The sequence below is a fragment of the Cygnus olor genome, chromosome 9, assembly GCF_009769625.2.
Source record: "Cygnus olor isolate bCygOlo1 chromosome 9, bCygOlo1.pri.v2, whole genome shotgun sequence".
Lineage (NCBI taxonomy): Eukaryota > Metazoa > Chordata > Aves > Anseriformes > Anatidae > Cygnus > Cygnus olor.
The window spans coordinates 17,170,222-17,183,092 of NC_049177.1; the positions used below are offsets into that span (position 1 = coordinate 17,170,222).

The 12,871-nt window shown below is 53.7% G+C and overlaps 1 protein-coding gene across 6 annotated transcripts in view; it reads right to left on the bottom strand.

Annotated features, from left to right (window-relative positions):
• ABCC5 (ATP binding cassette subfamily C member 5) overlaps positions 1–4,085 on the bottom strand; it is a 44,969-nt gene extending 40,884 nt beyond the window's left edge. For 5 of the 6 annotated variants that reach the window (XR_005822696.1, XR_005822695.1, XM_040567896.1 and 2 more), the window contains exons 1-2: positions 3,579–3,686; positions 2,662–2,836 (exon numbers count right to left, since the gene is read on the bottom strand). Coding sequence is in view for 4 of the 6 variants with exons in the window: in XM_040567896.1 (XP_040423830.1) it covers positions 2,662–2,790 (129 nt within the window). In the remaining 2 variants the exon portion in view is untranslated. Of the gene's footprint in view, positions 1–2,661; positions 2,837–3,578 lie in introns of all 6 variants that reach the window. The other variant, XM_040567894.1, reaches the window with a different exon arrangement.
• Positions 4,086–12,871: the final 8,786 nt, after the last annotated feature.

Sequence of the window (12,871 nt, forward strand, 5' to 3'; positions counted from 1 at the left end):
CTCAAGTGACAGTTCCACCACAGCTTAACCCCTCTATCTGCACTGCTGTGGTCCTGCCCTTCCTCCTCACATCAACTTCCCACTGTGTTCTGATACCAGCTGTAACAACGCATATAACATGTGCCCAATAAACCAGCTTAAGCATCTGACCCAATCCCAGGGCTCATAAAGGATAAAGTACTGAAGGACATTGTCACTTTCCCCTTGAAGCACTGCTTTTTGTAACAGCTGAGCTACAGTTTCTATCCTTTATTGTTACAAGCAGAGAGGAAGTGTTTGACTAACAAAGGTCAACCTTAAGAAAGTGAAGACTTCACTTACTCTTGTTAAAGGTAGAAAACATCCTAAGAAGCTTTAAGGTCAAGAAACCTGCTGAAACTATAACTTATTTCAAACTATTTTAACTGTACACACAAGTATGAGCACAGTTTTGACAAGGTCAAGACAGCTCTCCCCCTTAGCCTCAATATTTTGCAAGTAAGCAGGGTTTAATCTCACTGATATTCGGCAATAAATTCAGTGCTGTTTATGGATTATATACACCCAAGCTATAAAGCTGGCAAAACAAGGAGTCCAAGTGTTTGAGATAAGTTTGAGATAAGTGTTTGAGATAAGTTAACTCAACCCTAGCAATATCAAACACAACAACTAGCGAGTAAAACCACAACACAGTGCCCATCTGTCAGAACTAGGCAGTTTCATTAATAATTAGGTTAATTCCTCTAAATAAAGTTCTAGGTAAGAACAGGGACCAACCTCTTTTTGCATTAGTAACCACAAATTTTACAGAATCCCTGCCCTGCAGTGTTATCTGGGCCTACCACCCTTAACTGTAGTCACTGGCACCAAATCAGGTTGAGGTACAGAGGCAAAAAAAAAAAAGACCACAGCAACAGAATTCAGCTGATATGAACGTGCCTCCAAGTCAGATTTTAATGTCACGCTGTACAAGTACGCAGCACTTTACTTACTTCCAGCCTTCAGAAAATAAAAAATGCTGGTTTCATTTCATTCATTTGAAATGTTTAGAGGTAAATCACATTACGAGGACCTTAGCCAGCTTTCAGGATTTTGTCCTCCAAAGTTAAAGCAGGCAGCACAATTAGATGATGCAGACCAATAAAGAGAGATACCATGCCATGATTACTGCTTAACCCCCCTCCCACTGGTTGGGAAACGGAGCTGCCCTCCAATGGCATCGCTGTTGTCACCAGTAATTTGACAGTGCAGATTTGCTACTGGACAACGTACACTGGGTGACAAGCCAATGACATCAACATAATAAATGCTGTCGAAAAGCTGCACTGTGACTCCGAAGGGCTCCCAGCTCTGCATCACTGCCTGCTCTAATGCAATCACTCTACCTTCCTCTGTACATCAGCAATAGTCTGCTGAGTCATAGAGCCTGTAGGGACACCAGAAGCTGCAGAGCCTGCGAGTACAAACCGCACTCTGCCTGCTGCAGAGCAGATCACTCCTACCTCAAAAATCAGCAGTGCAGCACTGAACCCATATTCAAAAATACCTGGCAAAACCCTTGGAGCCCCAGTGAAATAAGGTGAGCTTGATCCGAAGTAAATTCTGTCTCAGTGCCCACTATAATGCAGCAAAACACAAGCCTTTTAAAAATGGTCTTCACAGTTCTTCCATATAAATATGACGAGTTCCCCCATTTCCAATCCTCACGGACTAGGGCTGTCACAGGTAATCCATACGAAATGCCCAGGAAGTATTTTGCAAGCACCTCGTCATTGCAAAAAAGCCAGGCAGGCAGTATTGACCTTGGCTTCAGACAGTTCTACATTAGTATTTTAGTCGTTTTTGGAAAGATTAGGAACAGGACACGCAAGAAAATATTCCAGTACAAGTATTCAGACCAGCTAATATTATTAATCTTCTTTATTTTTAATCTTCTTTAACCAGTATGGGTTCTTAGTTCCAGACCACATCTTTCACCATTTGCATGGGTGTTTCTATTTATCTGAACATCTATTTGCCCTACAGCACTTAGTTCTAGTGCATGCACTCTTTCAGTGGGAACAAGCTTTAAAAATTAGATGTTCGGAACAACATACAAGCTGTAAGCCAGTACTTATTTCAAGATCAAGCTCTTAAATTACAGAAAGTAATTATGACTGTACCACACCACATAAAGTGTACAGATGCATAAAAAACAGTATTAAATACAGATTACTTCCATCCAGATGGAAAAAGTAACAATCTTGCAGCTAGAGCAAGCTAGACATCTGTCTCAGAAATAATCCTTGAGAAAAACATGGCATGATTAAGAATTTTTTCAGCTGCCAACACTGAATAGTGCATGATTTGTGCTGAGCTCTTCACTGTTCTTACGTGGTTGTAATGATTCCCTTAACTACAAAAGCTTACAATATCTGGATTCAAACTGAAATTTGAATACTAGGAAAAGTGTATTTTGCTTATAGTCAGGTGACATTTAAGTTAAAAATGTTTAATAAGCGCTCAAATTTGTTACTAAGGTAGCTAGCTACGCTACGCCTTGAAATGACCTCTCCCACACCAATGAGAATATTCATTATTGACCTTCAAGGTAGTAAATCTATGCTGAGCTGGCACAGCAAAAAGGCTGCTGCACGTAATTTAATAAGCACGGACAGCAAAACAATGACAAAATAAACTGACCGTATGTTTAGCATGCTGAAGTTTTGACCCTTCCTGTTCTTCATGCTGCACCGAGTCGGCTCTCTCCCTCACGCTCCTATACCCAGGACTGGGTATAATGTACTCTTTTCCTATGTCGATGTCTTTCATCTTCTATAAACGCCAGGGTTTACACGTGGATTTGCGCCTCAATAATCTGAAAAGAACCAAATTCAACTTCATTACATGCCGCGCCCAACACACTAGTTACTTTTACTCAACTGCTTTTAAAGCTTAGATAAAGTCATGAAACAACTGCAAAGGAGCTTTGTTAAAAATAGAACTAATAATGTGACTTTGAGAGCCCACGCAAGACCAGCTTCTTCTGAACTAGTTTAAACATACCCTGAGGTGGGTAAAGAGTACAGCGACTCTAATGGAGCATTAGCTTATTTCCCCGCTTAGAGCAGTGAAATATTCATTTCAAATGTCAAAATGCATAACCATAACTGCAGTATTTAGGTAAAACATTAAGGGACTAGTCTTGGAAGAACAAGTTTTCCCTGAAAATCCCCCCAAACCCCTGAAATTCCCTGAAAAAGGCCCAACACCGCACAGACCCAGGAGTTTAGCAGCGCAGAGCCCTGCCAAGCAGACCCCCACCACCTCAGGCGGTCACCCTGCGCTCTGCGGAGACAAACAGCCCGTGCGAGGAGGCTCCGAGCTGGGGCTCGGCACGGACACTCACAGGGAGCAGCCACCTCAGCGGCGCTGCGGGCACCCCTCAGCCCTCCCAGGGGGGCAGAAGCTGACAGGAAAACCGGCACGGAGACCACCCCCAGCCCCTCAGGGGTGCGAGGGGGACCCTGTCCAGCCGCCCCCCTCACAGGACGGGCCCTACCCCGGCGACCCCCGGCCCCACAGGGGGGTCCCCGTGCCGGCCCCTTCCCCCCCCTCACCTCCGCCCGCCGCCTGCCCCCGCCGCAGCTCTGCCCCTCCGCGCCCGCGGAGCCCAACCACATCCCTTATAGCGGTTCCGGCGTCTCCAGGGCGCATGAGCGGCGAAAAGGGGGGGTGGGGGGGGAGTGAGGCGGCAGCTCCCGCGCGGAGCCCTCTGGGATGTGTAGTCCTTCCCGCCGCGCCCACCTCCCAGCGCCGTGAGGGAGGGGAGAGGGCGGGGGACTACATTTCCCAGAATGCTCTCCGGTGGGGAGGGGGCTGCCTCCATTTCGGCAGCCCGGCCTCCCGCCGCTGGTGCCGCAGCGTGGGGGGTCTGGAACGTTCGCCGGCGGGCGGCGGGTGGGGCGCGCGCCAAGGGGCTGCAGCCGTGCAAGCGTGCAATGCGAGCGTGCAATGCGATGCACGTGTGCAATGCAAGTGTGCACTGCACGTGTGTAATGCAGTGCGAATGTGCAATCCAGTGCAAGTGTGCAATGCAAGTGTGCAATGCAATGCACGTGTGCAATGCAATGTTTGCTTATGCAATGCGTGTGTGTGTGTGCAATGCAATGCAATGCGTGCAACGCAATGCAAGGCGTGCGTGTGCAATGCAATGCAGTGCGCAGAGCGACTCGGTGCAACGCAACGCAATGCTACGCAGTGCGGTACCGTGCGCCGCGTGGAGCGGGGGGACGGATGGCAGCGCGGTTTGGGAAGGAGGTCCCCCCGCAGAGCCTGGGGCCGCGGTGCGGTGCTGCGGGGTGGTGGCGGTGGCTCCCGGTTCCCCCCACGCAGGTTTCGCCGCAGGGCGCTGCCCGGGTGTTGGTTTGCACCAGCTTTGTCACCTGCTGCTGCTGGTGAGGTTATTTACAGCCGTGCAGCGGGGGAAGCGGCCGTGTCGCGCTCTCCCCTGCCGAAAGGCTGTAAATAACCTCAGCAGCAGCAGCTCGGGTTGTCTGCTTCAATACCCTGTCCTCATCTGACATCCTCCTTCCAGCAGCCGGCTTTGGCCGATGCCTCCCTTAAGTGGTTTATGTAACAAGCGCCTGTTTGCGCCGCAGTCGCTGCTCGCCTGGCAGGGAGGCTTGCCAGGGCCGCTTCGGCGGAGCTCCTGCCCCGATTCTGGCAAAAATGGGAGTCAGCCCTGCTGCCGGTTCCCTGCTGCTTTGGGACGGGAGCAGAGGCACAGCAGCCGGGAGCACACGTGGCCATTGCATCTTCCTGCGGCCGGTGCCCCAGCGCCCGCGATTATGCCATTTCACCTTGGTTTGGCTGCGATTTTACTGGGGGAAAAGCTGCAAGGTGCACTTCGAGCTTTATAAATGCTACGTCCCAGCAAAGGGGTTTTAAGGCAGGAAGAGATTTAGAGTAAGGTAGGAGGAGACTTAGAGTAAGGCTCTGAGTTAAGTAGACCGTTGTCTGCATCAGCCGCACCAGCATGTGGAGGTAAATAAGCATGCAGGTACTGAGCGGTGCTGTCAAACAGCGCAAGCAGAAAAGACAAAGTGAGAACGGCGAAGAGAATAAAAACCGTGTTGAAGCTCCGAGGTGAATCACTTGCGCTGTATTTCAGGGCTTTGACCTGGAATTGTTCCCAGCAGAAGACCCAGCAGCCGGCAGCCCCTGGGCCGAGGAGGTCAGAGCCGCTTCTGGAGGCGGCTGGTTTTGAGCTGAACCCGAGGGCTCTGCATCCTGTGCCTACGTGGAAAGAACGGGAACCTCCGTTGTGCCAAAACGGTTGAAAAATGTGTTGGGAGAGAGGAGCAGAGAGCGTCGTTTTGTCCAAGGGAGCCAGCACCCTGCCTACATTTTGGTGTCCCCTTGCTGGAGCAGATCGTCCTCCCTCCCCGTGGTGGCTGGGGCTGCTGGAGGAAAATGCTGGTGTGGGCATGCCCCCAGTGAGCGTGTCACGAGTTTCCCCCAGCGTTTGTTCTAGGGGAAATGAAGGTGCCGGTGCCACCAGCCCAAGGAGGCACGGCTTGAGCTCCGCAGCTGCTGATGCTTTTAGCCCTGCGAGTCCCAGATTGGCCCCAGTGGGATGTCAGCTCTTACACAAACAAGGCCGGCTCAGAACTTGCCCTGGCTCAGGACCTGGGATTTGCTGCCATCAGCCCCGAACAGCAGCAGGAAAAGCACGGCCGGAGCCGAGAGCCAGAAGCATTTTTGAAGCAGAGGCCAGCAAACCCCGTGGGCTGGGAGGCAACACTTGGCGCTCACCTTTCCTGGAGGGGGAAAGAATCCAGTCCCCCCACCCCAAAATGAACACAAGCGATTAATTTAACGCGAGTCTTAAAACAAACTGACGTGAGCCACCAGATCCAACAATGGGGCATCGCTGGGCTGACCAGGAAAACCAAGGCTCCGCTGGCAGGAGCAACAGCCTTCATTTACCAGCTCTCCTTCCCCACCAGGACGCCCCGTCAGGGCTGCTGAGGCTTGCCTTTTTGGCAGGAATTTCCTGGGCTTGGCCCCTCCTGCGGAGCATGCCAGGGCTTCTTCACTCTTGCTCCTCAGAGCTCTGAGCCACGAAGCGCAGAACTCAGGAATGAACTGGATGGCTCAAGGAAAAGTCCCATGACCTCAAATTTAGCCTGCAGCACTGCGGACAATAACAAGTCCAGAAATAGGGCGGTCTGGAGAGGCTGCCTCCGTCAGCTTGCTCCCGATTCCCTGTCCCTGTGCTGCGCCCGATGCGTTACTGCCCATCCTTTCCACGTCCCCCTCCCACACATCCCACTCGTTCAGGACTTCAGGCTCTCAGACCGAAAGCTTTCCCACTGCACTGCAGCACGTCACTTTTCTGGAAAGCAGCAATTTCGCCTCTCTGGGCCACGTTTCTCTCTCCTAGGAGCCGCCAACCCGCGTGGGCACCTCGGCACAATGAAACCAGCCTCGGAGCTGCGGCGCTGCTGAAATAAATACCTGCGTGCTGCCTGCAGCTGGAGAGGGGAGGGGACGTCGCTGCTCATTCTTTGTGCCTTATGCCTGCCTCCACAGCTTAAAGGCGAGATATTTGTGGTGAAACCACTAACGAGATCACTGCGAATGACAACTCTTAGTCCGCCATCCTTAGGCTCCAGAGTTAATGCCCTGTTGAGGAGAGGGGAGGGGGCAGGAGCCAGCGCAGGGCAGCCAGAGGTGGCCGCGCCTCCCCCCTCAAAGCCCACCATCACCGAGCCATTTCGGGACGGCAGCGGGCTGGCTTTGTCACGTGCAAGGCACAGCCCAGCTTCCTGCAAACACACGTCAATAACGGCAGCAGCGGCGTTGCATAATAGATGATTGCTGGTTACACCACGAAACGGGGCTGGGCGCGCTGCAGTTCAGAGGAGCTCTGGGGTCTGATGGGTTTGGTCGTGGTCTGCACTGCAGAGAAAGAGGTCCCAAAGGTCCCTGCAGGCTCAGTGCTGCTGGTGTCCCTGGAGAGAGCAGATGCAATGGGTTTGGAGTAGAGGAAAGATGAATCCTCCCCTTTGCTTCGGACCTGTTTCAGGCAGTTCGTGAATTTCCCAGCACACCTGTGCACTCAGCTTTCATGGAAATTATCCATCCTTGCTTCTTGTTAGCCATGTGGGCATTGCTGCCGTGTTGTTTTGGAGATGCTGCCCCGACCACTCCCTCGTGTCCCCTTTCCTGCAGCCCAGGCGCGAGACGAGCCTGCTTTCCTTTTGGGAAGTGTCGTACTCGCCTCAAAAACTCCTGCAAACAGCAACAACAATGTTATATTTTTTTAGGTTTGATCACCCTGCCCTGTTTCTTGTGTCGCACAGATCACATTTTGGTTTGGTGTTCTTCATTTGGGTCAGGAGGAGACAGCATGGAAAAAGCACACCATCTTATTTCACATTACTTTGAGAGGGTGAGGTACAAATACCACCCAGCAGCAACTAAACTAAACCTGATTTTTTTTTTTTTTATTTTTTTTTTCTTACAGGGAGAAGCCAGAAACTCTCCAAGCTGTTGCAACGCTTAAAGCACAATTCAGTGAGTAAGCCAGTTCAAGGCAGTTTGTCTCCGGACTGTTCGATCTTCTACAGCCCTGATAATTCAGAGGACAGGATCAATCCAAGGGCAAAGCATAGCTCAGAGAGCAGAAGCCAGGACAGACGTGTGCGTGCTAACAAATCGTGCGGTTCCTACAGCTTGCACCACCCCGACGGTTAATGAGTAATCGATAGAAATCTGCAGCGTGGGCTGAGCCGGAGCCTGCCTGCTCCCGCAGGCACGGCAGGGAAAAGCCAGGCTTCAGCCTCTGCTGTCTTGTGCGGCCGGTTACTTGACTAAGTCAGTGGAAAGGCCAAACAACACGACGATAAAAAAGCTGGAGCCGTGTCTCTACGTCTCCTGCATCTGCTGCAGTGTCCGCATCCATCTGTGGTCTCAGTGATGCTGCGGAGCACCGATGTCCTGCAACACCCCCGTGCTGCTCTCTGCTCCCTCGGGACACGGTCCGTGGGTGCCATCGGTGCTCTCACCGCCCGCTCTCATCCTGTACAGAGACACTTGTTGATGCTAGCTTAGATGGGCATTATGCCCGTTATTTCCCAACTGGGAGAAAGGGGAAGCTGCAAGCCCGGCTCTGTCCCTGCTGGGACAGCCAGGTGCTGGGGTTTGGCCCTGCTGCCCTCGGCGGTGATGGGGCAGGGAAATGGTGTGTGGATGGAGTCCCCTGCTTGGGGGTGCAGGGGGAGGCAGGCGGCACTGTGCCCGGGCTGCCCAGCTGGCAATGGGACGGGAAATGATGGCAGTGGTGAGGAATGAGCTGGGCACAAGGCTGGCTGTGCCCTTCTGGCTGGGGGAGAAGGCAGCGGAGGCTGCTGATGGTTCTCAGTCTGGGAGGCCACGGTGCCTGCTCGTATCTCCTCTCGTGGCATCAGCAGAGACCATGGGGACCACCCCTGTGGGACTCTGAGAGGCTGGGAACGAGGCCCGGGCCAGAGCCTGGGGCTGCCAAGGCGAGGCTGGCAGTGGAGATGAACCCCAAAAGAAACACCGAGTGGGCTGAAGCCTTTGGGCTGCTTGCTGAAGCTACAGAAATCCCTGGGTGGGAACGCACAGTGTCTGGAGTGGTTTTGCTTGGCCAAACGGAGCCGCGTCACGTGCCTGCCCCATGCTCTGCAGCCCGGGGAGGCCCCAAGGCATTTCACAGCCCCTGATAGGAAAAAGGCCGCATGTCATCGTGGCTTCCTCAGGTCAGCTGGAAACACGGTGCCGTGGCTGCCACGTGCCGCAGGAGGACGGGAGCCTTCGCTGCAGCGGCTGCAGGGGGTGGGATGGTGCTGGAGGAGCACAAAGCAGCTTCAGGGGCTGCAGCCCCGCTCACACAAAGCACGGCCCCAAAATGCTCGGGTATCAAACCCAGCCCATTGCTGACAACCAGAGACTGGCCCAGCCTCGGCCCCAGGCCCGGGAGCACGGCGCAGGGGAGCTGGGGGATGTAAAGCCAAAGAGCATCAGCACCAGCTCCTCTGGCGTTACTGGATAGGATGGTGCCCGGGCTGGCTGGCCCCCAGCTTGTTCTGTGACCCCAAAAACTGAGCCTCCAACCCGGGGCTCAGTTCCTCATCCAAAAAAAACAACGTGACAGCTGGAAACCTCGTGAGAGATGCAAAGGAGAGCTGCTGTGTATAAAAAGCTGAGCAAGGTCTCAAGCCACTGCCGTGTAGAAAGATCCTCCCATCAGTGAGCAGCTTCCTCTTAAAGGCAGAAAATTGAGCCGGTGGGAAGCTGAAGTAATGGAAAATCCCCCGTTCAGAGCCGGCTCCTTGTCTGAGGGAGGTGCACGTGGCATCAGTCACCATCTGCTCCTGCTCTGAGAACACCGCAGCTCTCCCCGTGGGTGGGGAGAACGACCTCGAGCGCTGCCTTGGTGAATCCTGGCGCTGCCTCGTCTGCAAAAAAAATGGGGCCCGCTCCGTGCAGCGCCGTTAACGCGGCTGCAGTCTGATACGAGTGAGGTCCGACTCTGGATGCTTGTTACTTTTCTGTTTCCTCGGTTTACTTGCACTTGTTTGTGCAGAGAGACGCACGGAGATGGTTTGAAGCAGGTTCTGCTGCAGGCGTTGGGCAGATCGCCCAGGGCTGTCCCGTGACTGCCCGCAGCTGTACAATCCCGACCAAATTTCCAGCTCAACACCCGCATCACCCAGAGATAACACATGTTCCCTCAGCTACCAGCTGCGGGGGGCTGAGCTCTGCCTGTGCGTGCAGAGATCCACGCTCCGGGCTCTCCTTGCATCAGCCTTGAGTCACGCCGGTGCCGGTGCCTTTGGGCTCGCCTTATTCCCCCGTGCAGAACTGGCCGCAGCCAGGCCTGCCGCCGTGCATTCCTGCCCCACGTCCCACGTGCATTCCTGCCCCACAGAGCTCTATGTCCCACCTCCTCTCAGGTGGCTGCACCGAGCTGGAAGGCAGCCCGATAACTTCAGGGCACCGGGAATCAAACCTCAGGACTGGTGGTGTGACCAATGCCTCACACCCTGATCGATCCCAAAAAGATGGAAAGAAGTAGGAATAATTCATCTGTTTAGGGCATCAAAGCCAGCATGTGGAGCAGCGCTGCCATGGTGAGGATGGGGAGGCTGCTCCCAGTGTCTCTGCCCAGTCCTCCCAGTGGTGTGACAGGAGCAGTGGGAGCAATGGGATGAGCTCCTCAGCACGCCTCGGGTACAGTCATCGCACAGCCTAGCACACCACACCGTAGCGGTATTAATTGCTTTGTCTTGGAAAAAGCAGAAGAGGAACCTCTAATCCGAGACTTCATTTCTTTCTGGTTTCCAGTATTTTCCATCTTCTTTGGTACGGCTACAACTGGAGCCAACACTTCTACGCTACCAGGAAATGGTCATTAATCAGCTGCTTCCTTCTACTTTTCTGCAACATTACAGTTTGAAATATCTCCCTGACAAACTGAAAGAAGTGTTGGAGTGAGGCCATGGGAAACATAAGTTCAGTAACCAGCTCCGTGGCGTACAACATCTGTCAAGATAAGGTGACTTCTCGCTGGCTTTGAAGTGATGGAGGGGGCTGCAGAGCTCTCCCTGAGAAAGTTCCCCTTCTCCGCCTTCATTAGATCTTAAGGCAGCCCCAACACAAAGCTCTTTTGAAACAAATCTTGGGGTGCACGTGCAGCTGAGCGGATCCTTGCAATGGCACAGCTACTGAAATACTGCTCGGTTCCCAGCCCTGCCTGGCGATGTGGAGCCCCTCGGACCCCAGTCCGATAAATTCACCTTTCCCACGGAGCAGCGGGTGCGCAGGGAAGGAAGGGTTACAGGAAACGTGGGCTCTGCTTCGAGCAGCGCTGGGAGCCCTGCCTTGATCAAAGGCTTTTGGCAGAGGGACGCGGGGAAGCGGGGCTGCCTCCTTCCTGAAGCCACACATCTGGTGCGGCAGCAGCAGGCAGAGGGACAGGCGGGTCCCCTGGCATCTCCTCCAGGCGAGGCTGGGGCTGCTCTCGGAGGGGAGGCTGCAGGAGCCCTTTTCCTCCCCTGGAGAAGACGAGGGATGAGGAACAGCCCTGCCCTCTGCCCTCGCACACGAGAGGGGAGCAGGAACAGAGCAATATCTGCCGGTGGCATAAGGCCCCCCTGGGTAGGAGGGAGCTGGAGCCAGCTGAGGGGCTCTGGAAATGAAGTCATCTTCTCCTGGGTATCCTGGCTGTTTGGAGCCAGGGAATTCCCTCTTTGTCCCCCGCAGCCCTGACCTGGCACTGCAGGCTCCCTTCTCATGACGCAGGTGACATCAGATCCTGTCCCTGTAACCCTCTGCAGCGTGGCGTTTCCTTGGCTGTGGTTGTGAATCCCCAGTTCTTGCTCAGCCAAGCTTTCCAAAAGAGACGTCTTCTTCTCTCTGGCTCAGCCATCACTTTTTACCGGCCACTGCTTATTTCTGAAGGGCAAGCCTCTCTGCGCTGACCTGCCTGGGAAGGGCTGTTCCCAGCTTCTTCTGCTGTGGGAATCCACGTGGGTCAAAGCTGGAGAAAGGTTAGCTGAGAAAACAGGAGGCAGCTCTGCTCCTGTGTGCCACCAAACCACAGAATTTTACATGGCTCAGTGCAGAGCGCAGAGCTGGGGGAAAATCCTCAACTCACGCAGGTGTTGAAGGGCACGGGGCCCAGGGATGGAGGTGGTACCGGTGTAGCAGAGGTGCGAGAAGTTTTGTGGGGGCTAAATAAGAAAGAGGGGAAGGGCATGGGAAGTGGTTTTCCCCTGAAAGCGATCTGCTGGTGTTTGTGCTGAGGCAGACCTCCTCGTGACGGGGAGCACTGGTTCCCGTGACAGCTCCAGCACCTTCCCCTGATGGGAAACGGGTCTCGCTCTTCAGATTGAGCAGCCCCCGGGGTCATGAGGCTGGCTGCCTCCAGGACCGTGTGTCAAGGCCAGATGGCCACTGACTCATTTCCCCTGGGCAGGCTGTCCTCACTGAGCTGATGCGAGGAGCCTGTGCTGCCTGAAGTCCTGTCAGTCTCTGAGCGTGGTGGCGAGGTGAATCAGCACAGGATGGAGCAGAGTGTGAGCAGCAGAACCCACACAGCACCGTTACCTGCGTGGGACTGTGTCTGTGAGCTGGGTGTGAGCACTGCCACCCCGGGGCTACTCGGGAAAGAAGCCGGTGAGGGATGATGAGCAATATAATCTCATGGTTCCTCCACGCACACCTCCCGTGATCTTCCTCACCGCGAGTCCCACCACCCTCGGGAACCCCTGCCCCAAGTCCCTGCGGGTGGATGTGGAGCCCCAAAGCTGTCTAAAATAGGCCCAAATTTGGAGCTGCCTGCCAAGGCTTAACGATACCCCAGGGGACATCTTCTACACAGAGGGAAAAGCCAGGGAGCGACCAAATGATCAGAGAGGACAACAGACAGAAAAGAGAGAAGGGCTACACATGTAGGGTCAGGGACTGGAAGGCAGATGCCCCAGGGAGCTGAGCATCCCCACAGTGCTCACCATTCCCAGAGCTGCTATATTTTGCTCATTGATGCTCTGAAGGATGGAGGAGATGGAAAAAACCCTACAGTCCATGGGGCTTCCCATCCCCTTCCCAGCCACTGCGGGATATTGGGCTCGGTGGTCCTTCAGTGTAACCCAGTACAGCCTCATTTCAATTTTTTTAATTTTTTTTTGTAATTTCAATTCTAAAAGCTCCTCTGGAATTATATCACTTTCAGAAAATATTTGATGTGGGTGCTACTGGCCTGCAAGTCCCAACTGAAACCAAATGGAAATGTTTCTGCAAAGCCTGAGGAATATTTATCAGGCTGATTTTGAGTTCAGTTCATTAGCAATTACCTTGATTTGCTTTCCCCTGCTCC